The 23138-nt window shown below is 44.2% G+C and overlaps 1 protein-coding gene across 4 annotated transcripts in view; it reads left to right on the forward strand.

Moving 5' to 3' along the window:
• IL1R1 (interleukin 1 receptor type 1) overlaps positions 1–23138 on the forward strand; it is a 257715-nt gene that overhangs the window by 72612 nt on the left and 161965 nt on the right. For all 4 annotated transcript variants that reach the window (XM_069204428.1, XM_069204429.1, XM_069204431.1 and 1 more), the window contains exons 4-5: positions 8785–9040; positions 22182–22365. In XM_069204428.1, coding sequence (XP_069060529.1) covers positions 8785–9040; positions 22182–22365 — 440 coding nt within the window. The remainder of the gene's footprint in view (positions 1–8784; positions 9041–22181; positions 22366–23138) is intronic.

Raw genomic sequence — 23138 nt, forward strand, 5'->3', positions numbered from 1 at the left:
GGAGTAGTGTTAAGCATTTGTTGTACATACACACAGGCAATAGATGAGAAAACACACACTCAGAGACAATTCCAGCCAATAGGTTTTTGTATAGAAAAATATATTTTCTTAGTTTATTTTAAGAACCACAGGTTCAAATTCTACATGTAATATCTCATTTGAAAGGTATTGCAGGTAAGTACTTTAGGAACTTTGAATAATTACAGTAGCATATATACTTTTCACATAAAACACAAATAGCTGTTTTAAAAGTGGACACAGTGCAATTTTCACAGTTCCTGGGGGAGGTAAAGTATTGTTAGTTCTTGCAGGTAAGTAACCCACCTACAGGGTTCAGATTTGGGTCCAAGGTAGCCCACCGTTGGGGGTTCAGAGCAACCCCAAAGCTACCACACCAGCAGCTCAGGGCCGGTCAGGTGCAGAGGTCAAAGAGGTGCCCAAAACACATAGGCTTCAATAGAGAGAAGGGGGTGCCCCGGTTCCAGTCTGCCAGCAGGTAAGTACCCGCGTCTTCGGAGGGCAGACAAGGGGGTTTTTGTAGGGCACCAGGGGGGACACAAGTCCACACAAAAAGTACACCCTCAGCAGCGCAGGGGCGGCCGGGTGCAGTGTGTAAACTGGCGTCGGGTTTCCAATGGGAGTCAATGGGAGACCAAGGGGTCTCTTCAGCGGTGCAGGCAGGCAAGGGGGGGGGGGGCTCCTCGGGGTAGCCACCACCTAGGCAAGGGAGAGGGCCTCCTGGGGGTCACTCCTGCACTGAAGTTCCGTTCCTTCAGGTGCTGGGGGCTGCAGATGCAGGGTCTTTTCCAGCCGTCGGGATTTTAGAGTCAGGCAGTCGCGGTCTGGGGGTGCCTCGGGATTCCCTCTGCAGGCGTCGCTGTGGGGGCTCAGGGGGGACAACTTTGGTTACTCACGGTCTCGGAGTCGCCGGAGGGTCCTCCCTGAGGTGTTGGTTCTCCACCAGTCGAGTCGGGGTCGCCAGGTGCAGTGTTGCAAGTCTCAGCCTTCTTGCGGGGATTTGAAGGGGTCTTTAAATCTGCTCCTCTGTAACAAAGTTGCAGTCTTTTTGGAGCAGTGCCGCTGTCCTCGGGAGTTTCTTGTCTTTCTTGAAGCAGGGCAGTCCTCTGAGGATTCAGAGGTCGCTGGTCCTGGGGAAAGCATCGCTGGAGCAGGTTTCTTTAGAAGGCACTTGGCCGGTAGGTCTGGGGCCAAAGCAGTTGGTGTCTTCTTTTCTTCTTCTGCAGGGGTCTTTCAGCTCAGCAGTCCTCTTCTTCTTGTAAGTTGCAGGAATCTAAATTCTTAGGTTCAGGGGAACTCTTAAATACTAAATTTAAGGGCATGTTTAGGTCTGGGGGGTTAGTAGCCAATGGCTACTAGCCCTGAGGGTGGGTACACCCTCTTTGTGCCTCCTCCCTGAGGGGAGGGGGGCACATCCCTAATCCTATTGGGGGAATCCTCCATCTGCAAGATGGAGGATTTCTAAAAGTCAGAGTCACCTCAGCTCAGGACACCTTAGGGGCTGTCCTGACTGGCCAGTGACTCCTCCTTGTTTTTCTCATTATCTCTCCTGGACTTGCCGCCAAAAGTGGGGGCTGTGTCCAGGGGACGGGTATCTCCACTAGCTGGAGTGCCCGGGGGCATTGTAACACGAAGCCTGAGCCCTTGAAGCTCACTGCTAGGTGTTAGTTCCTGCAGGGGGAGGTGTGAAGCACCTCCACCCAGAGCAGGCTTTTGTTTCTGTCCTCAGAGAGCACAAAGGCCCTCACCACATGGGGTCAGAAACTCGTCTCTCAGCAGCAGGCTGGCAGAGACCAGTCAGTCCTGCACTGAACAATTGGGTAAAATACAGGGGGCATCTCTAAGATGCCCTCTGTGTGCATTTTTTAATAAATCCAACACTGGCATCAGTGTGGGTTTATTATTCTGAGAAGTTTGATACTAAACTTCCCAGTATTCAGTGTAGCCATTATGGAGCTGTGGAGTTCGTTTTTGACAGACTCCCAGACCATATATTCTTATGGCTACCCTGCACTTACAATGTCTAAGGTTTTGCTTAGACACTGTAGGGGCATAGTGCTCATGCACATATGCCCTCACCTGTGGTATAGTGCACCCTGCCTTAGGGCTGTAAGGCCTGCTAGAGGGGTGACTTACCTATGCCACAGGCAGTGTGAGGTAGGCATGGCACCCTGAGGGGAGTGCCATGTCAATTTTAGTCATTTTCTCCCCACCAGTACACACAAGCTGGCAAGCAGTGTGTCTGTGCTTAGTGAGGGGTCCCTAGGGTGGCATAAGACATGCTGCAGCTCTTAGAGACCTTCCCTTGCATCAGGGCCCTTGGTACCAGGGGTACCAATTACAAGGGACTTACCTAGGTGCCAGGGTTGTGCCAATTGTGGAAACAATGGTACATTTTAGGTGAAAGAACACTGGTGCTGGGGCCTGGTTAGCAGGGTCCCAGCACACTTCTCAGTCAAGTCAGCATCAGTATCAGGCAAAAAGTGGGGGGTAACTGCAACAGGGAGCCATTTCTTTACACTTACCCATGTTAAGGGGACAAGCAACCAAGGTGGCTAAATCATTAGCCCCCTCAGAGACTAACACTGCCTCTGTGGTCTCCCTAATCAGACCATCCCCAACTAAGTTACCAAAGGTGAGCCCAGCTACTCCCTTAGATTGGCTATTAGTAGGTTTGCTCCCACCACCACTACTATTAGTAGGGACACTAGGTGTAGCAGTAGGGGTTGTAGTGGTAGGAGGCTTGGTGCTTTTCTTTGGACAACTGGGATATGTTGTCCAATGGCCTTTTATTTTACATAAATAGCACCATGGTTTCTTTTCCTTGTTTTGATTTGAAGAGGATTTGGACCCACCACCCCCACCAGAGTGTTTTTGTGGGCCCGATGAAGACTCATTTTTAGATTTGTCCCCACCCTTGTCAGAAGACTTACCATCCTTCTTCTTATTGCCATCTTTGTCACCCCCTGTATGAACTTTTCTGTTCATACTTGTTCTGACCCATTTATCTGCCTTCTTTCCCAATTCTTGGGGAGAGGTCAGATCAGAGTCCACCAAGTACTGGTGCAACAAATCAGACACACAATTATTAAGAATATGCTCTCTCAGGATCAAGTTATACAGGCTTTCAAAATCAGTAACTTTACTGCCATGTAACCACCCCTCCAGGGCCTTCACTGAATGGTCAATGAAATCAACCCAGTCTTGTGAAGACTCCTTTTTGGTCTCTCTGAACTTTATCCTGTATTGTTCAGTGGTTAAGCCATAACCATCCAGGAGTGCATTCTTAAGAACTTTGTAATCATTGGCTTCATATTATTTTACAGTAAGGAGCCTATCCCTACCTTTTCCACTAAATGATAGCCATAGGATAGCAGCCCACTGCCTTTGAGGGACATCCTGTACAGCACAGGCCCTCTCAAGTGCAGCAAACCACTTGTTAATGTCATACCCCTCCTTATAAGGGGGAACTATCTTGTGCAGATTCCTGGAATCATGCTCTTTTGCAGGATGACTATGGGGAATACTGCTGCTGCCACCATGGGTTTCTAAACCCAACTTCTGTCTTTCCTTCTCTACTTCTAAGGTCTGTCTATCCAAATCCAGCTGTTGCTTCTTGAGCTTCAGTCTGGTTTGTTCCACTCTCAATCTATTGAGATCCCTTTCTAACATTCTGTCATCAGATTGGGTGGGAGGGACATGCCTTGAAACAGAAGTATGGTGAGAATGGACAGAAGGAGACCTGCCCCTTACAGAAGGCACCCTAACAGCTTGGTTAACAAAAACATAACTTCTACTGTGGTGAGAAGGAATACTCTTGCTATGATGTGAGACACCACCATCTGTATGGTGTGACTCCACATCAGTACCAACTATGCTAGACTGTCTAGTAATGGGCAGGCTAGGAAGTTTCTTTCCTGAATCTTTTCCTAGGGGAGTCTCTGGATCAGATTGGGAACCATTAGCTACTTTTTCAACAGATGGGGCCTTTTTGGCCTTATCTTGTTCTCTAAGCATGTTAAGTAACAATTCCAAGGAAGGATTCTTCCCTACACTCAAACCTCTTTCTATACAGAGACTCCTTGCTCCTTTCCAGCTAAGGTGATCATATGCAAGTTTGGACTGATCAACATTTTGGCCTGCGCCAGACATTGTAGAAAGAGTTTAAGTGATAGAAAAAGTGAAGAAAAAAGTTTTTCAGAACTTTTAGAAAGACAGAAAAAAACTTTTTCAACTTTTTAGAACTTTTTAGCAAGTTTAGAAGTACTTTTCAGCACTTAGAAAAGAGTGAAAAGAGGAAATGCAAAACTTTTTTAGCTTTGTGTACACACACTGAACTTGTTTTGTATATTTTTCTCTTATGAAAAGTACAATGACAAGAGTGGTAAGTAGTCTCAAAGCACTTATCCCACCGCTGCCCAACCAATGTAGGAGGCTGGACTGGCTTGTAGTGAGTACCAAGGGGTACTTGCACCTTGCACCAGGCCCAGTTATCCCTTATTAGTGTATAGGGTGTCTAGCAGCATAGGCCGATAGATAATGGTAGCTTAGCAGAGCAGCTTAGGCTGAACTAGGAGACGAGTGAAGCTCCTACAGTACCACTAGTGTCACTTGCACAATATCATAAGAAAACACAATACACAGATATACTAAAAATAAAGGTACTTTATTTTTATGACAATATGCCAAAGTATCTCAGAGTGTACCCTCAGTATGAGGATAGCAATTATACACAAGATATATGGACACAATACCAAAAATATGCAGTATAGTCTTAGAAAACAGTGCAAACAATGTATAGTTACAATAGGATGCAATGGGGACACATAGGGATAGGGGCAACACAAACCATATACTCCAAAAGTGGAATGCGAACCACGAATGGACCCCAAACCTATGTGACCTTGTAGAGGGTCACTGGGACTATTAGAAAATAGTGAGGGTTAGAAAAATAGCCCACCCCAAGACCCTGAAAAGTGAGTGCAAAGTGCACTAAAGTTCCCCAAAGGACAAAGAAGTCGTGATAGGGGAATTCTGCAGGAAAGACACAAACCAGCAATGCAACAACAATGGATTCCCAGTCGAGGGTACCTGTGGAACAAGGGGACCAAGTCCAAAAGTCACAAGCAAGTCGGAGATGGGCAGATGCCCAGGAAATGCCAGCAGTGGGTGCAAAGAAGCTGCTACTGGATAGTAGAAGCTGAGGATTCTGCAGGAACGACAAGGTCTAGAGACTTCCCCTTTGGAGGATGGATCCCCCACGCCGTGGAGAGTCGTGCAGAAGTGTTTTCCTGCCAAAAGACTGCCAACAAGCCTTGCTAGCTGCAAATCTTGCGGTTAGGGTTTTTGGATGCTGCTGTGGCCCAGGAGGGACCAGGATGTCGCCAATTGCGTCTGGGGACAGAGGGGGCGTCGAGCAAAACAAGGAGCCCTCTCAGAAGCAGGCAGCACCCGCAGAAGTGCTGGAACAGGCACTACGAAGAAGAGTGAAACGGTGCTCACCCGAAGTTGCACAAAGGAGTCCCACGTCGCCGGAAACCAACTTAGAAAGTCGTGCAATGCAGGTTAGAGTGCCGTGGACCCAGGCTTGGCTGTGCACAAAGGATTTCCGCCTGAAGTGCACAGAGGCCTGAGTAGCTGCAAAAGTCGCTGTCCCACTGGACTGTGGGAGTCACTTGGACACAGTTGCTGGATTCAAGGGACCTCGCTCGTCGTGCTGAGAGGAGACCCAGGGGACCGGTGATGCAGTTCTTTGGTGCCTGCGGTAGCAGGGGGAAGATTCCGTCGACCCACAGGAGATTTCTTCAGAGCTTCTAGTGCAGAGAGGAGGCAGACTACCCCCACAGCATGCACCACCAGGAAAACAGTCGAGAAGGCGGCAGGATCAGCGTTACAGAGTTGCAGTAGTCGTCTTTGCTACTTTGTTGCAGTTTTGCAGGCTTCCAGTGCGGTCAGCAGTCGATTCCTTGGCAGAAGGTGAAGAGAGAGATGCAGAGGAACTCTGATGAGCTCTTGCATTCGTTATCTCAGGAATCCCCAGAGACAGAGACCCTAAATAGCCAGAAAAGAGGGTTTGGCTACTTAAGAGAGAGGATAGGCTAGCAACACCTGAAGGAGCCTATCAGAAGGAGTCTCTGATGTCACCTGGTGGCACTGGCCACTCAGAGCAGTCCAGTGTGCCAGCAGCACCTCTGTTTCCAAGATGGCAGAGGTCTGGAGCACACTGGAGGAGCTCTGGACACCTCCCAGGGGAGGTGCAGGTCAGGGGAGTGGTCACTCCCCTTTCCTTTGTCCAGTTTCACGCAAGAGCAGGGCTAAGGGGTCCCTGAACCGGTGTAGACTTGCTTATGCAGAAATGGGCACCATCTGTGCCCATGAAAGCATTTCCAGAAGCTGGGGGAGGCTACTCCTCCCCTGCCTTCACACCATTTTCCAAAAGGAGAGGGTGTAACACCCTCTCTCAGAGGAAGTCCTTTGTTCTGCCATCCTGGGCCAGGCCTGGCTGGACCCCAGGAGGGCAGAAACCTGTCTGAGGGGTTGGCAGCAGCAGCAGCTGCAGTGAAACCCCTGAAAAGGCAGTTTGGCAGTACCAGGGTCTGTGCTACAGACCACTGGGATCATGGGATTGTGCCAACTATGCCAGGATGGGATAGAGGGGGCAATTCCATTATCATAGACATGTTACATGGCCATATTCGGAGTTACCATTGTGAAGCTACACATAGGTAGTGACCTATGTGTAGTGCACGCGTGTAATGGTGTCCCCGCACTCACAAAGTCCGGGGGATTTGCCCTGAACAATGTGGGGGCACCTAGGCTAGTGCCAGGGTGCCCTCACACTAAGTAAATTTGCACCTAACCTTTACCAGGTAAAGGTTAGACATATAGGTGACTTATAAGTTACTTAAGTGCAGTGGTAAATGGCTGTGAAATAACGTGGACGTTATTTCACTCAGGCTGCAGTGGCAGGCCTGTGTAAGAATTGTCAGAGCTCCATATGGGTGGCAAAAGAAATGCTGCAGCCCATAGGGATCTCCTGGAACCCCAATACCCTGGGTACCTCAGTACCATATACTAGGGAATTATAAGGGTGTTCCAGTAAGCCAATGTAAATTGGTAAAATTGGTCACTAGCCTGTTAGTGACAATTTGAAAGAAATGAGAGAGCATAACCACTGAGGTTCTGGATAGCAGAGCCTCAGTGAGACAGTTAGTCACTACACAGGTAACACATTCAGGCACACTTAGGAGCACTGGGGCCCTAGCTGGCAGGGTCCCAGTGACACATACAACTAAAACAACATATATACAGTGAAAAATGGGGGTAACATGCCAGGCAAGATGGTACTTTCCTACAAATTGGTCTTAATAACCCTCTGTGGTTAAAATGTACTTTATTGTTCCTTCTAGCAGCTGCCATGATACAGATAAATACACAGGCTAGAGAGGTCTGGCACTCCTTGTCATCTCCTAGATGTTATAAAACTAGCCTGGGCACTGCCAATGTGCATGTTTTGTTAGGCTACTTACATTACTCACATTTCTTAAAGACATGCATGTTGACAGGACTACATGGAAGAAGGACACTGAAGCATTTAATGTGAGGACGGACTGCAGTGTATCAGTGCAGAGGTTCACCAGCTGACAGAGGAAGGTCAGAGTAGGTGATCTGAATAGCCGAAATGCAATTAGTGCAGTCACTGCATCCCTCGACTGACTTGGATGAACGCAGTGGGTGGGAGATTAGGTGATGGGGACACACCTAGGAAGGGACAAAGGGGTAGTGCATGAATCATAAAAGTTGATGGAGGGGGCCATGGAATGTGCTGGAACACTAAGGGTATGTGGAATGGTCGAGTGGGTATGGAAGATAACAGATGAGTGTAGATGCTGTGGCTGCACTAGTGATCAAAAGAATGTATTTGAGGCGGGACCAACAGTGATGAAGGTGACAATGGGTGAATGGAGTTGGCCCTTGAGTTTATAGAATAATGTAATGGGATTATGAAGGGGGCACAAAGGAAATGTGGGGGTAAGAAGTGGCATTCTTAGATGATGCAGGAGCGTGAAGGGTATATGCTGAGAAGGAAACAGATTATGGGATATTGTCTCAGAAATAAAGTGCTGGACACAAGTTGGAGGATGGATTTAGGGTCATTGACTGTATATAAAGAGTATACAGGTAAATAAGGGGTTTTATGAAAGTGTCTGAGTAATCAGGTTTTGGAGTAGGCAATGTAGTAATAGGAGAGTGTAAAAAGTGTTGGAGGTAACATACGGGTGATTGAAAGTTCTCACACTAATGCTTCCATCCACACTTTTACAATAACACTCCTTTATTCATCTTTTATCACTTCTGTTTCATCATCTACTTAGTTATCAATCTTCACACATCCATCCTTTCTCAAATCTTCACAAACTTGCATGTTAACAAATGTTTTTTTCACACTTAAAAGCAGACCTCTTGCCTTTGTTAATGATTGCATAGTATTTCTACTTATGTTTAATAGTGTAGTGTTATGTAAAAGCATGTCATTTGTATGGTTCCCATCCAGTACACACAATGTTATATTAAAAAAAAAAACATTCTACAACCTCTCACTACTAAAGACTTTGACAGTTCAGGAATGTTTATTGCTGTTGTGAAAGTGACGCACATGGGAACTTGAGGATATGCAGACTTGGCTTTTAACTTCCTACATCTGTGTGATGCTTTTTTAAATATATATATATGTATATAAAACACGTGTTTCTTTTTCATCTGTAGAGCAATGTGAAGACTGTGGTACTGAGTTTGATCGAACATACGTGTTGGAAGGAGAGCCAGTGTTTTTGGACTGCCCTCAATGTAGCTTGTTGAGTTATGAGGATAATGAAGTGACTTACAACTTTACCTGGTTCAAGAAAGATAGCAATATTTCTATTACCACAGACAGTCTTTCTAGAATTTATGCGGTGGAGAAAACAGTTGCATTCTTCCCTGCAAAATCAGAGGATGCTGGCTTTTATACATGTGTGAAAAGGTAAGTGCATGTGATTATTGATGTGTTGTGTTTGGTAATTGTGCAGCAGGAGTTTAATCATTATGTGCATCAGTGTATGAATTTCTCTAGTGCTTCCTCTGTGGTGCTGCGCATGTGACATCACCAAGAGTTTCCCTACTTCATCTACATATGAGACTAGTGGAAGCACTCCTAGCACCCTGTGGAATTGTGTACCATATTGGTACCCAATCTGGGTAATAGTGTTGCTGACTGTGAAAATATGCTAACGTCAGTGTCTGCTCTGGGTAATGTAATGTTGCTCCATTGCCTTTTGAATCGATTTTGGCTCTGACATTATGGCAGACAGCAACACCCACCAGAAATCCAACTACTGGGCCACCAGGGAAGTTAAGTGGCAGGTGTGTACCTAAAATAGGGTCATAACTCCCCAATTTCCAACATCTTTCCTCAGCCGTACTGTTCCCTGGAAAGCACATGGGAGAGATACCTTCTGGTCGCCCGCATCCCATGTGAACAGAATATCACTAGATCCAGAAATTCAGAATGTATAGCCCCCACCATAGAACCAAGCTCCCTACCGTAATTGTCCCCGTCACCTGAGGGTTGATTTGTGGGGATGACCGCATCTGCAGGCTCTCTGGAGGGTGGCATGATTACTAAAAAATGGGACTAGTGCTTGCTGACAGCAGGCCTCCTGGTATCAGGCCTGGCTTCATGTGATCCCCATGTGGATAACAACCTTTCCCCTCCCATAGAGAGGACAGATTTATAGGGAAGGAAATGCTTACTTGACAACACAAACTTGTCTGGTTAGGCCTCCTTGGCATAGGGTCTGACTCCTCCCAACTCCCTAGGTGTTAATAGCCTTTCCTATCACCATGGGGGAGGCATACAGGTGGGATTTAACACTGAACCATCTCTTGTGAGGGGAAGCCAACAGAGAACCAGGGTATTTGTGATGGTGGTTTTCTTAACTGGCCATAAGCTCGGAGGTCCCTGAGAGCAAAGTTCGATTCTCCCTACTCCACAGTCTTCAGTCACTTTCCCTTTCTCCAGGATTGACTGAATGAGATAGGTCCACCTGTGCAACCCAGAGGGAACTGCACTTGTAAGAAAGGCCAAACTGTGTCTTTCTTGGGTAACGCCCCACTAACTGATATCTGCAACGCGGCCATCTGGTCAACTCTACACACCTTTACTAAGCTGTATTGTTTAGAAATCCCAGCCCATCAGCAGGTTATGGCTAGCCAGAGAGTGTTGTTCTAGACATCTGCATCAGCTATGTCCTAGCCATCACTTAGGGAGAGTACTGCTTTTGAGCCTAGACAGCGAAGGTGTATCTAAATCTGCACTTGCTACAAACCGAATATGTTACCCTAAAAGCATTTGTTTGGGGCATGTAGTGCTATAGATACACATATGCTCACTCACCTCCATAGAAGTTTGTGTTGATAGCTGATCTCTTCTTTTATGACATAGTTTACATTGTGCAATACGCTTGGCACATCATGCTATTCTTACTCAACAGTCTATACATGTTCTCACACCCTGTGCGAAAAACAATCCAAGAAGTAGTGCCTACATCAAATATTGTGACTTAGTACACTTACTCGAAGCACATGTTAATCTACAACGCTACATGCTATGTAAGTCTGATTACTTGGTAAGTAATGTTTCCTTTCTAACCCTCTTACTGATGGCTTTTTCTGTACAGTGGATGTCAAAATTATTTTGTTGTGCGTGGAGTCAGTGATAATTAATATCACTGTGGGTTCTCCTTCACTTCTTTTTGGTTCATTGTGTCTGTCCCGCCTGTCTAAATAGATTTGATCCTCCCTTTTTATCTAGCTCCAGTGCTTAAATGATTTTATATAATTGATGCCAATTTAACCACTAATGTGGGCTTTATCTAATTTTCCTTTTTTTTGGTTCTCGTATCAGCCTTAGATGTACAGTATTGGGAAACTTGCACACATTGCTGGCTTTTCGAATGGGAAGTCTTCACATCTGAAACCTAATGTGCTGCTTTGTAGGGAGCACATCTTAACGTATAAGGCATTTGTGGGGATATAATCCTTGGATGGTTACTTAAGTCTCCATACACAACCACTGTTTGAGAAGAGCCCACAACTTGGCTCCTTCTTAACATGACTCTTAAGTTCCATCCGGTAAACATATCACTGATCTAACTATTCCCATATTTCAGGAGCATTTGAGACAATCCACTTTTAATTTATATCTTGCCTTGTTGAGAGCACCAAGCAGACTAAAAAAAGTACAAGAGCTTCACCTCCATTGGTTTCTAGGTGTAAGATATTAGACACAGTTATTCTCCTGTTACACCAAAAGTGGTCTAAACTGAACAGGATACAAACATATGATCTTTTTTTTCTTCTGGGAGGTCACAATTCAGGCATGTAGTTGTACATTGAAATTTAGAAAACATCTAGGGTACCCAGAATAACCAGTGAAGTGTGGTTCTTCCTTTAATGTAGTTGGCTGAAGACATTTATAAGGAATATTCATTAATACGTTCCATTTATTGCGTGCGTCCAGCATTGACCCGCGCTTCCTTCAGAGGAATTCTCGTTTCTTCCGAACAAAAATCCTCATACCATATGGGTACTTCCTTTTGGATGAGTACAGAAGACTTGAAATTGTTTTGAAATTAGTTCTAGTTTAGGGATTTAATTCCACTTGTTCAAAAGAAAGCTAGGAAATTATTTGGATATATTTAAATCTGAATTGTTTCCCTGAGATAACTTTATGCAACAGTTCCTATAACCGGAGTTGATAGTTTTCCATTAAATTGCCCCAAAAATCATATACAGACATGCACCACAGTAGAGATAAATTGTCATCTTTTGCCTTCAGATATGTCTGGAGAATCCCAAATTGGGTGCCATTTTCCATAATACATAATCCACAAGTGTTTTGAAAAACAAATTTTGGAAGCATCCTCAAAATCTTTATCTGACCATTTTCGGATACTTGGGGCACAGATTGTTTATAGATATTTTCCCTCTAATATGATCTCCCATCATAACCTTTAAGTGCTGACCCCATTTTGACTCATCTGCGTACATGGCTACAGCTTCAAGTTGCTTCAGTTTGACTTCCCAATAGTAGAACTACTGACCTTGCTGTATTTTCCCAGCCTTCCTTAATGACCTGATTCTCTTCGAAGACAGTCTAGTCATTTCCAATACTCATTCAAAATTACTAGATACCTCTTCTTTCTTTATTGATTTCTGCCAGCTTCCAAAGAGGTGCTTTCTACGGAAACCACTTCTCCAGTTCCTGGATGTTTCACAAGTTTAATAAACCTTCAGGATTTATGTACCCTAGATTTGAAGGCTAACTGAACACCACTTACTATACTGTGCTGAAAATGCTTCATTTTACTGGTCACTCATTTTCACTGACATATCATCCAACCTAATTCTATACCTCACCTCTTTCTGCTTGAGTTTTCCAAATACTGTTTAAGTAGGGAGGCTAACATTACATACGTCTTTCCCATTTGTTAAATCTAGCACCAGCTAGTCAGTCTCATCTCATCTGTTCTTTTAAATATCTTCCACATTTATGATCTATCACCCTAGAGACATTGAAACATATCAGAAATTAAAAATGTAGTTGCTGCACTTGTTTTGAATTAAGGTCTGCGGCTAAAAACTATTCTTTCACAGTGTAAGATACGTAGTTTACCAGTGTCTTCCATGGCCCCTTTCTTTTTGAGCTCCATTTAAAAAGGATCCCCTGTGTATGCACTCTCTCTCATGCTTGTTTATCTGCCTTATTCTTGCATAGTAAGCTTTCTTTTTATGATAAAGACCTTGCTCTAAAACTCTTTAATCTGTCACTAAGATTTCACCACCATCCACTGAATGGTATCTACAAGATCCTTTAATATTGTAGTTCTTTGAGTAATGTCAGTTTTCTTCTCTAGATTGATATAAGATTCACAAATATCTTTCCAATTTCACTCAGAGACCCTAGATCTGTATGTTGTGGTGTTATATAGAGCTTTAACCATTTCCTGAATAGGGCTTTCATATATTTTTGTGGCTCACAGCTATCTTACAGAAAACCATTATTTGAAGTTGATGCAGTTTTTCCAGTTGTTACAAGTCGATAAGTGGCCATCTCTCTTTAAGGCTTGCTAGGGTATTAAAGCTATTTCCTACCAGGATTGTGGATGCCAATGAAGGAGTAATTGTAGATTGAATGGGCAACTTGAAACCTTTGACCTTGCACCCAACTGTTGACCCACTGAGTCTAGGGAATGGATCTCTCCAAAGTTGGTTTCGTTTGAGAACTCGGAACCGGAATTTGAAGGTACAGTGGTTGACGGTTGTGGTGGAAATCTATCTATAGTAGTAGATTCAACTTCTCGTTCATTGCCAAGTTTACTGAACAATTAGGAGAAGATTGGGGAGGTAAACTCAAACTGCAGGACACTTCAGATAAGATCTTACTGTTGGCATGTTCTTGGATGGAATTTTGCTATACGCTTTCCTTCATTCTTGAATATTCACTTTTACTAATATTTTTCAAGCATAGTTGTGGGGAATGTATTAATTCCTCTACCATGGTGTGTGCCTAAATTTCCAGCTGGAGCCAAATAAGCACTTTACCCTGACCCTCTTTTTACCACAATAGCCTGTAATTTAAAAATAACACCCTGGTAAACTCTCTTGCTTTGTTTTCCTTTCCTTTGTGTCTCTCTCTCGATCTCTCTTAAGTTTTATATGTTTTGGTGGATTCTTTTTATCTTATACTGAGCCATTGTCTTAAAAATATCTTTGGATGGGATATGGCTCCTGCCTCCTTCTGCTTCCTTGGGCTTTTATTCAGATTTGGCCCTTGATCACGCTCAGAACGGTTAAGAGGATGTGTTGCTCTACTTTGCACTAAGAGGAAACCATGCCAAAGAATGCAGCCCTCATAGTAATGACCTTATTAAGGCACTTCCCAGATATCAAATAAAAGCACATGAAAATATAAACATAAGCATTTAACTTGAATGCAGTGAAACACGTGTACATGTTAAAATACTCCCACAATTAAACAATAATAGACAGAAAATGTGCAATGGATCAGCACTGAATATATGTAGTGTGTGTGTGTATATATATATATGTGTGTGTGTGTATATATATATATATATATATATATATATATATATGTTCGATGGCATGTGTAGCTGCAGATACACATGCTGTGCATTATCCTGCCATCTAGTGTTGGGCTCGGAGTGTTATAAGTTGCTTTTCTTCGAAGAAGTCTTTTCGAGTCACGAGACCAAGGGACTCCTCCCTTTCGGCTTCATTGCGCATGGGCGTCGACTCCATCTTAGATTGTTTTCTTTCCGCCATCGGGTTCGGACGTGTTCCTCTTAGCTCCGTATTTCGAATCGGTAAAGTTAGCTATTTATCGGAAAATTCGACTGTATTGTTTGCGCTCGGGACCGGTCTAGTGTTAGTACATCGACACTGAAAGAAGAAGCGCTCCGGCGGCCCTTCGGGGCTTTCACTCTTCAGTGGGACCTGGTCGGCCCGACCGCGTCCATCGTCGAAACTCATGGACCGGACCCCCTTCCGCTTCTGCCCGAATTGCCACGCAAAGTATCCTTATACAGACCAACACTTGGTCTGTAACCTGTGTCTCTCACCAGAACACAGGGAGGATACTTGCGAGGCCTGCCGGGCATTTCGATCGAAGAAGACCCTACGCGATCGAAGAGCCAGAAGACTTCAGATGGCGTCGACACCGGCCGAACAGATCGACGTCAAGGAAGAGGAGAGATTCTCCATTCACGAATCGGACTCGGACGACTCCGAAACTGAGCAGCCGAAGGCGCAGCCAAAACCTGTGAGTAAATCTGCCCCAGCCAAGACTTACTCCAAAATTATAAAGGCCAAGGGGATGCCACCGCCAACAGGCCATGGCTTAACCCGAAAACACGGTGACCAAACATCAGCACCGAAAAAGGCATCCCAAGAGCCGAAAACATCCGAATCCGGTCGAGATATCGGCTCCGAAACAACTCGATGTCGAGAGTTCGACACCCCAAAATTCAAAAAGGTTTCCTCGGAGCCGAAAAAGAGCATACCGAAACCTTCGGTGTCAAAACATGCAGCCTCTGAGCCGAAAATAGGCTCCTACACAGAAGAGCACGGCCTTTCCAGCCAAATGCAAGGGCACAGATTTGAGCAGGAATTGGGTATGGGAGAGCCAGACCATACTCAAAGGAGGCTGCACATCCAGAAAGAGACTGGTAAAATTCAAGCCCTTTCTCCAATAAAAATAAAAAGAAAGCGAGCATTCCAGGAGGCGGAAATGCAGCCAAAAGCAAAAGTGGCAAGAGACAAAACACCACCAAGGTTTTCGCCACAGCTTTCACCACTGCACTCCCCACATCTGTCCCCGGTAGCAACACCCCCAATGCAGTCGCCAACACATACGAGGATGACACAAGATGACCAGGATGCATGGGACTTACATGATGCACCGGTCTCAGACAACAGTCCCGATTGCTACCCGGCAAGGCCGTCACCACCAGAGGACAGCACTGCATATATGCAGGTGTTCTCAAGGGCAGCTACTTTCCATAATGTAGCAATGCATGCGGAGCCGATAGAAGACGACTTCTTATTTAATACCTTGGCATCCACTCACAGCTCTTACCAAAGTTTGACAATGCTCCCAGGCATGCTAAAGCACGCCAAACAGGTGTTCCAGGACCCAGTAAAAGGTAGAGCCATCACGCCTATGGTGGAGAAGAAATATAAACACAGGGTCCGTTGGGGGAGGTTTATAACACAGCAACTGACACCAGATTCGGTGGTCGTGGGAGCATTCAGAAAAAGGGAAAACTCCCAATCGTCAGGAGACGCATCACCGCCCGACAAGGAACGTCGGAAGTTCGATGCTGCAGGCAAGCGGGTGGCAGCACAGGCAGCCAGTCAATGGCGGATTGCCAATTCGCAGGCTCTACTGGCTCGCTACGACAGGGCACACTGGGACGAGATGCAACATATAATACAGCACTTGCCCAAGGAACACCAAAAGCGTGCCCAACAGGTTGTTGAGGAACGACAAGCGATTTCCAACAATCAAATAAGGTCTGCAATGGACTCGGCAGACACAGCAGCACGGACAGTGAACACTGCGGTAACCATTCGCAGGCACGCATGGTTACGGAGCTCAGGTTTTACACCGGAAATCCAGCAAGCTGTGCTAAATATGCCGTTTAACCAAGAACAATTGTTTGGGCCGGAGGTGGATACGGCAATCGAAAAGCTCAAAAAGGACACAGACACGGCCAAAGCAATGGGCGCGCTCTACTCCCCACAAAACAGAGGCACTTTTAGAAGGCCACAATTTAGAGGGGGGTTTCGTTCCCAAACCACAGAGCCTTCCACCTCACAAGCCACACCCACATATCAGGGCCAGTACCAAAGGTTATCGAGGATCATACAGGGGTGGACAATTCCCTAAAGCAAGGGGGAAATTCCAAACCCCTAAAACCATTCAAGCCAAACAGTGACTTCAATGTCACAAACCCCCACCACTCAACACCAGTGGGGGTGGGGGGGAGACTTACCGCATACTACCACAACTGGGCAAACATAACTACGGACGTATGGATCCTAGCCATTATCCAACATGGTTATTGCATAGAATTCATAAATTTCCCACCAGATGTGCCCCCAAGAGCACACGATATGTCCAAACAACAGACCTGTTACAGCTAGAAATTCAAGCATTGTTACAAAAACAAGCAATAGAACTAGTGCCCAAACATCAAAAAGGTACTGGTGTCTGCTCCCTGTACTTCCTAATTCCAAAGAAAGACAAAACTGTTGAGACCCATATTAGACCTCAGAACTCTGAATCTCTACATCAAATCAGATCACTTCCACATGGTAACACTTCAAGACGTGATTCCCTTACTCAAAAAACAGGACTACATGTCAACGTTAGATCTAAAGGATGCATATTTCCATATACCCATACATCCTTCTCACAGGAAATACATAAGGTTTGTAATACAAGGAGTGCATTACCAATTCAAGGTGTTACCATTCGGAATAACAGCCCCAAGGGTATTCACAAAATGCCTTGCAGTAGTAGCTGCTTATATAAGGAGACAGCACATGCACGTATTCCCCTACTTAGACGACTGGTTAATAAAAACCAGCACTCAACAACAGTGTCTGCTTCACACACAATACATTATAGAAACTCTACACAAACTAGGGTTCTCTATAAATTACCTAAAGTCACATCTACAACCATCCCAAATACAACAATACTTGGGAGCAACCCTCGACACACAAAAGGCGATTGCCACTCCAAGTCCACAAAGAGTACAAGCCTTCCAAAATATAATATTAAACATGCAACCAAACCAACACTACCAAGTGAGGTTTGTAATGAAACTTCTTGGCATGATGTCTTCATGCATAGCCATTGTCCCAAACGCAAGACTACACATGCGGCCCTTACAACAGTGCCTAGCAACACAATGGACACAAGCACAAGGTCAACTCCAAGATCTAGTGTTGATAGACCGCCAGACACACTTCTCGCTTCAATGATGGAACCCTATAAATTTAAACCACGGGCGGCTATTCCAAGACCCAGTGCCTCAATACATGATCACAACAGATGCTTCCATGATGGAGTCGGGAGCACACCTCATCCAGCACAGTATACAGGGACAATGGGACGTTCAACAAAAATAACTGCATATATATCATTTAGAACTGTTGGCAGTGTTTCTAGCATTGAAAGCATTTCAACCACAGATAGCCCACAAACACATTCTTGTCAAAACAGACACCATGACGACAATGTATTACCTAAACAAGCAAGGAGGGACACACTCGTCACAACTGTGTCTCTTAGCACAAAAGATTTGGCATTGGGCAATTCACAATCACATTCACCTAATAGCACAATACATCCCAGGGATTCAAAACCAATTAACCGACAATCTCAGTCGCGATCATCAACAGACGCACGAATGGGAGATTCATCCCCAGATCTTACATGATTACTTTCTACGTTGGGGAACACCAAAAATCGACCTATTCGCAACAAAAGAAAACGCAAAATGCCAAAACTTTTCGTCCAGGTACCCACGCCCTCTGTCCAAGGGCAATGCGTTATGGATGAGTTGGTCAGGGATATTTGCTTACGCTTTTCCCCCTCTCCCACTCATTCCTTATCTGGTAAACAAACTGAGTCAAAACAGACTCAAACTAATACTCATGGCACCGACTTGGGCTCGCCAACCGTGGTACACAACACTGCTGGACCTATCAGTAGTACCTCACGTCAAATTACCAAACAGGCCAGATCTGTTAACTCAACACAAACAACATATCAGACACCCGAATCCAGCATCGCTCAGTCTAGCAATCTGGCTCCTGAAGTCTTAGAATTTGGACACTTAGACCTTACACAAGAATGTATGAAGGTCCTTAAACAAGCTAGGAAACCTACTACAAGACATTGTTATGCAAACAAATGGAAAAGATTTGTTTACTACTGCCACAAGAATAAAATTCAACCACTACATGCTTCTGCAAAAAACATTGTAAGTTACTTATTACACTTACAAAAATCTAACCTAGCATTCTCTTCTATTAAAATACATCTCACAGCAATATCTGCTTATCTGCAGATTAAACGTTCAACATCGCTCTTTCGAATCCCAGTCATTAAAGCATTTATGGAAGTATTTAAAAGAATCATACCCCCGGGAACACCATCAGTCCCTTCGTGGAACCTCAATATTGTATTAACACGACTCATGGGACCACCATTTGAACCCATGCACTCTTGTGAAATGCAATACTTAACTTGGAAGGTAGCCTTCCTGATAGCTATCACTTCTCTTAGAAGAGTAAGCGAAATACAAGCATTTACTATACAAGAACCCTTTATACAAATACATAAAGTGGTTCTCCGTACAAATACCAAAAGTTACATCACCATTCCACCTAAGCCAAACAGTGGAACTCCCAGTCTTTTTTCCACAACCAGACTCAGTAGCAGAAAGAGTCTTACATACGTTAGACATCAAAAGAGCACTAATGTATTACATTGACAGAACAAAACAGTTTCGCAAAACAAAACAATTATCTGTAGCCTTCCAAAAACCTCATGCAGGGAATCCTATATCCAAGCAAGGCATTGCTAGATGGATAGTGAAATGTATTCAAACCTGCTATATTAAAGCAAAAAGGGATCTACCTATTAAACCAAAGGCGCATTCCACTAGGAAAAAAGGCGCCACAATGGCTTTTTTAGGGAATATACCTATGACAGAAATTTGTAAGGCAGCCACATGGTCTACGCCTCATACATTCACAAAACATTACTGTGTAGATGTGTTAACAGCACAACAAGCCACAGTAGGACAGGCTGTTATACGAACATTATTTCAAACAACTTCAACTCCTACAGGCTAAGCCACCGCTTTTGGGGAGATTACTGCTTACTAGTCTATGCACAGCATGTGTATCTGCAGCTACACATGCCATAGAACAGAAAAGTTCACTTAACAGTGTACATCTGTTCGTGGCATGAGACGCTGCAGATTCACATGCGCCCTCCCGCCTCCCCGGGAGCCTGTAGCCGTTATAAGTTGAATGACATTTGTAAATATATACTATTCTTATACACATTATGTACATACATACTTACTCCATTGCATGGGCACCTTAACTATATACACAACTCCTACCTCACCCTCTGCGGGGAAAACAATCTAAGATGGAGTTGACGCCCATGCGCAATGGAGCCGAAAGGGAGGAGTCCCTCGGTCTCGTGACTCGAAAAGACTTCTTCAAAGAAAAACAACTTGTAACACTCCGAGCCCAACACTAGATGGCAGGATAATGCACAGCATGTGAATCTGCAGCGTCTCATGCCACGAACAGATGTACACTGGGTAAGTGACATTCTATATATATATGTGTCAAGCTAAATAATTAAGAATTTTTAAAATACATCACCATGGGGGTTAAATTCTTCATTCTTGCCAGCATCAAGCTGAGGAATCCTGAACAGCTGAGTCAGGAGGTCTTCCCAACATGGGATCTTTTCCCTGAACCATGCGTCCACGTTCAGGCGAGCTCCTTCTACCTCAGTGCCAGGTTTCCCCACCTCATATACCTTAAATGCAAGGGGAAGAATCTAGCAATGTCCTCCTCCCTTCGGTTATGAAGTTAAAGCGCTGGCTGTACTCGGACTGTGTCGAAAACACGCAAAGGAACGGGCCATGCCCAATAAGCATTCCAGAGACAGAGGAGCTGTACTTTTTCCTTGATTAAAACAAGCTGAGACTCTCAACACAACTACCTTCCATATCCCCCTTGTTATGTTCCTGCACTGTGTGACCCTGTGCTGGTGAGAAAAGCGCAACCACTATGTGGAAAACAAGCTCAGTGTGGAAAAACCCTGCGCTGCCGCTGTGACAGCACAAAATGGAGTCAGTGGTCAAAATGGAGTCAAATACAGATGGCATTACAGGGGACCATGGACTGCAGATGAGTTGACTGCAGTCACCTCAGAGTTTGTCGGTAGAATGTTCAGAACGCCCCCAGTCTGACCTTTTGAATGCTCAGGCTACAGACAAGGGAAACTGCATGAGGAGAGCCAGCAGATTCAGTCCGTTTCTTCTTTAAGTCCTCATCACTAGGCTTCCTGATTCAACATTGAAATTTGCGGAACTCATTTACATCTGCACCACCTGGCGGAACTCCTTTGTGATCACCACTCTACAACTTTCACCACCTGAGTGCATCTTTCCAGTGTCACCAGCCTCACCTACACAGCTGTGTCACGAAACAGCAGCATGTACATGGTGAACATGGCGAATAGCATAATCCATAATGCAGGAAGGCAACCAAATCAACGTTCCCCAAAAGACCAGTGGGGACCCACACAACAGGTAATGAATAGGGGGACATCAGAATAGTTATTTAGAGGTCTTGCTAGACACCGCTCCAACTCTGTTGCATGCAACATTATATGTGTATGCAGTACTACACCGTGTCAGCCCTTGCTCATTAGTAGATGGATTTATTTTTAATGCCAGTTCCCTGCCCTTCATTTTTGCCTTTCTTATTTATTCAGTTTTATTCCCTCCCCTGAAACACAGTGTGTTAACATTTGCTAGGCTCAGGTGTATGCTTTATCTTCTACCATCATGAAACTACTTTTTTCATTTAATGAACTGTCCATGTGAATTCATGTCATTCTATAGAGGTCACCCTTATTCTTTCCATTGCTCCTTCTGATGCACTGCTGCTCTGTCCTCCCACCCTCCCTATTGATGCTCTTCAGCGCTGCAGGAAGTACTGCATGCGGCTTTGCTGATGCCCTGGTTCTGTCCTGCTCCACTATCGTTTGCTGCCTCTCTGCATGGTAGTAATCGCTATGGCTTCACCTGTGCCAATGCCTTTTAAATTTGCTGGTAACGGCAGTGCCAAGATCAGTAACTGGCCATTTAAAAAAAAGATGAAAAATCAATATATTTGTACTTGTTCTTCTGTATTGTGTGACACAAAGTAAATTCCATCTTGCTGTGCCGATTGAAAGCATGTTTCATTTTGCAACCTGTTGGCCATCTTGACCGTATAAAAAACAAGATTTCCTGCCCTTTTAAAGTGGTCAGTGAAGTATTTTGCAAAGCTCATCATCTACTTAACATTGGCAAAGCAAGGCATATTGGTTTTCTAGTCCTTGTTTGAAGAGCAGCACATTGGAGGCTAGAGACTGACTCATGTCAAAGAAATCAGTCTTAATGCTGGGTACCCATCATTTTGTTTATGTCATGATATGCTATTTTAACATTGCTAAACGTGAAATAAAACACCCCCGATACTTAATATAGATTTTGGGTTGTCAGGGTTAGCAAATCGGTGATAATGTTTACATGACTAATCCGATTTTAGAGACAATGTTTGTGAAGCTTGTAAGTGTTGTCCCCTCTGGACAAATTCACAGCCCACGGTTTCTTTTTCTATACATTTCGATTATATGCAAAAGCTTAGCCGTGAAAGACTTGAGTGAACTCCTAAAGTGACATAACTCTTTAAGTGACCTTGATTTTTGTTCTTTCATTTTATTACAGGAATTCAACAAATTGCTGGACAAAACAAGTTGCGCTCGTTGTCTACAGGAATGTGGAAGGCTTTTGTTATAATCCTATTGCCATGTTCAGGCAAAAGCTGTTTGAATATACCAACGATAAGATAATATGTCCAGGTCTTAATGAGTTTCCAACCTCAGAGCAGGCCCAGGTTACGTGGTTAAAGGTAAAGGTTAAGATTCTGTATCTAGATCTGTGAATGTCTATTTGTTACTGAAAAGAATGCAGACACTGTGCAATTATTGGAATTTTGGTATTCTAGGCACTTTAACAGTTTCTGTGGCTATTGAGTATGCAGGCAGTAAAAGCTGTCGGCAGTATTTGAATTGTTAACTGTAAATTGTGTAATTCTTGAATGTAGATTAGATAGTTTTTAAAACCATATTTACATTCCCAACTGCTGTTGTGCTAAACAGAATAATAAACATATTCTTAAAATATATGGACTTTTCTGGATGACTAAATGCTTGTAGATGTATGCAGTGAAGGGTCTTGTTTGAAGGACTGGATAGTACATTTACAATCGTATTCTTATATTTGCTTAAAATTGTATCTCCCACAAGCCCTCCAAAGGTTACGCTTTCACAGTCACAAGGATTATGATCGACTGTGATATTCAATAGGGAATACTAATTTCTAACAAGGTTTCAAATGTAGTTTAAATCCTTTCTGTCCAAGCTCTGTATTACCAGCTATCACTATCACCTAGTTCACTAATTCCCTTTTCATTAACCGATGAAAAACAAATTGCGAACCTTTTGAGCTACAGGTTACACACCAAAACGGTACATTAACTCACTGAGGTATATTAACTCCTGTTGCTAGACGTCTCTAAATGATTGAAAGCCTTGGTTTAATACTTCTAATCGGGAAATGGCTTTTTTTGTTCAAATTAAAGAAAACTAGGCAATTTCTGTATGCTTTACTCTTTGGTGACCG

This window comes from Pleurodeles waltl, chromosome 8, assembly GCF_031143425.1.
Source record: "Pleurodeles waltl isolate 20211129_DDA chromosome 8, aPleWal1.hap1.20221129, whole genome shotgun sequence".
In the NCBI taxonomy this organism is placed as follows: Eukaryota; Metazoa; Chordata; class Amphibia; order Caudata; family Salamandridae; genus Pleurodeles; species Pleurodeles waltl.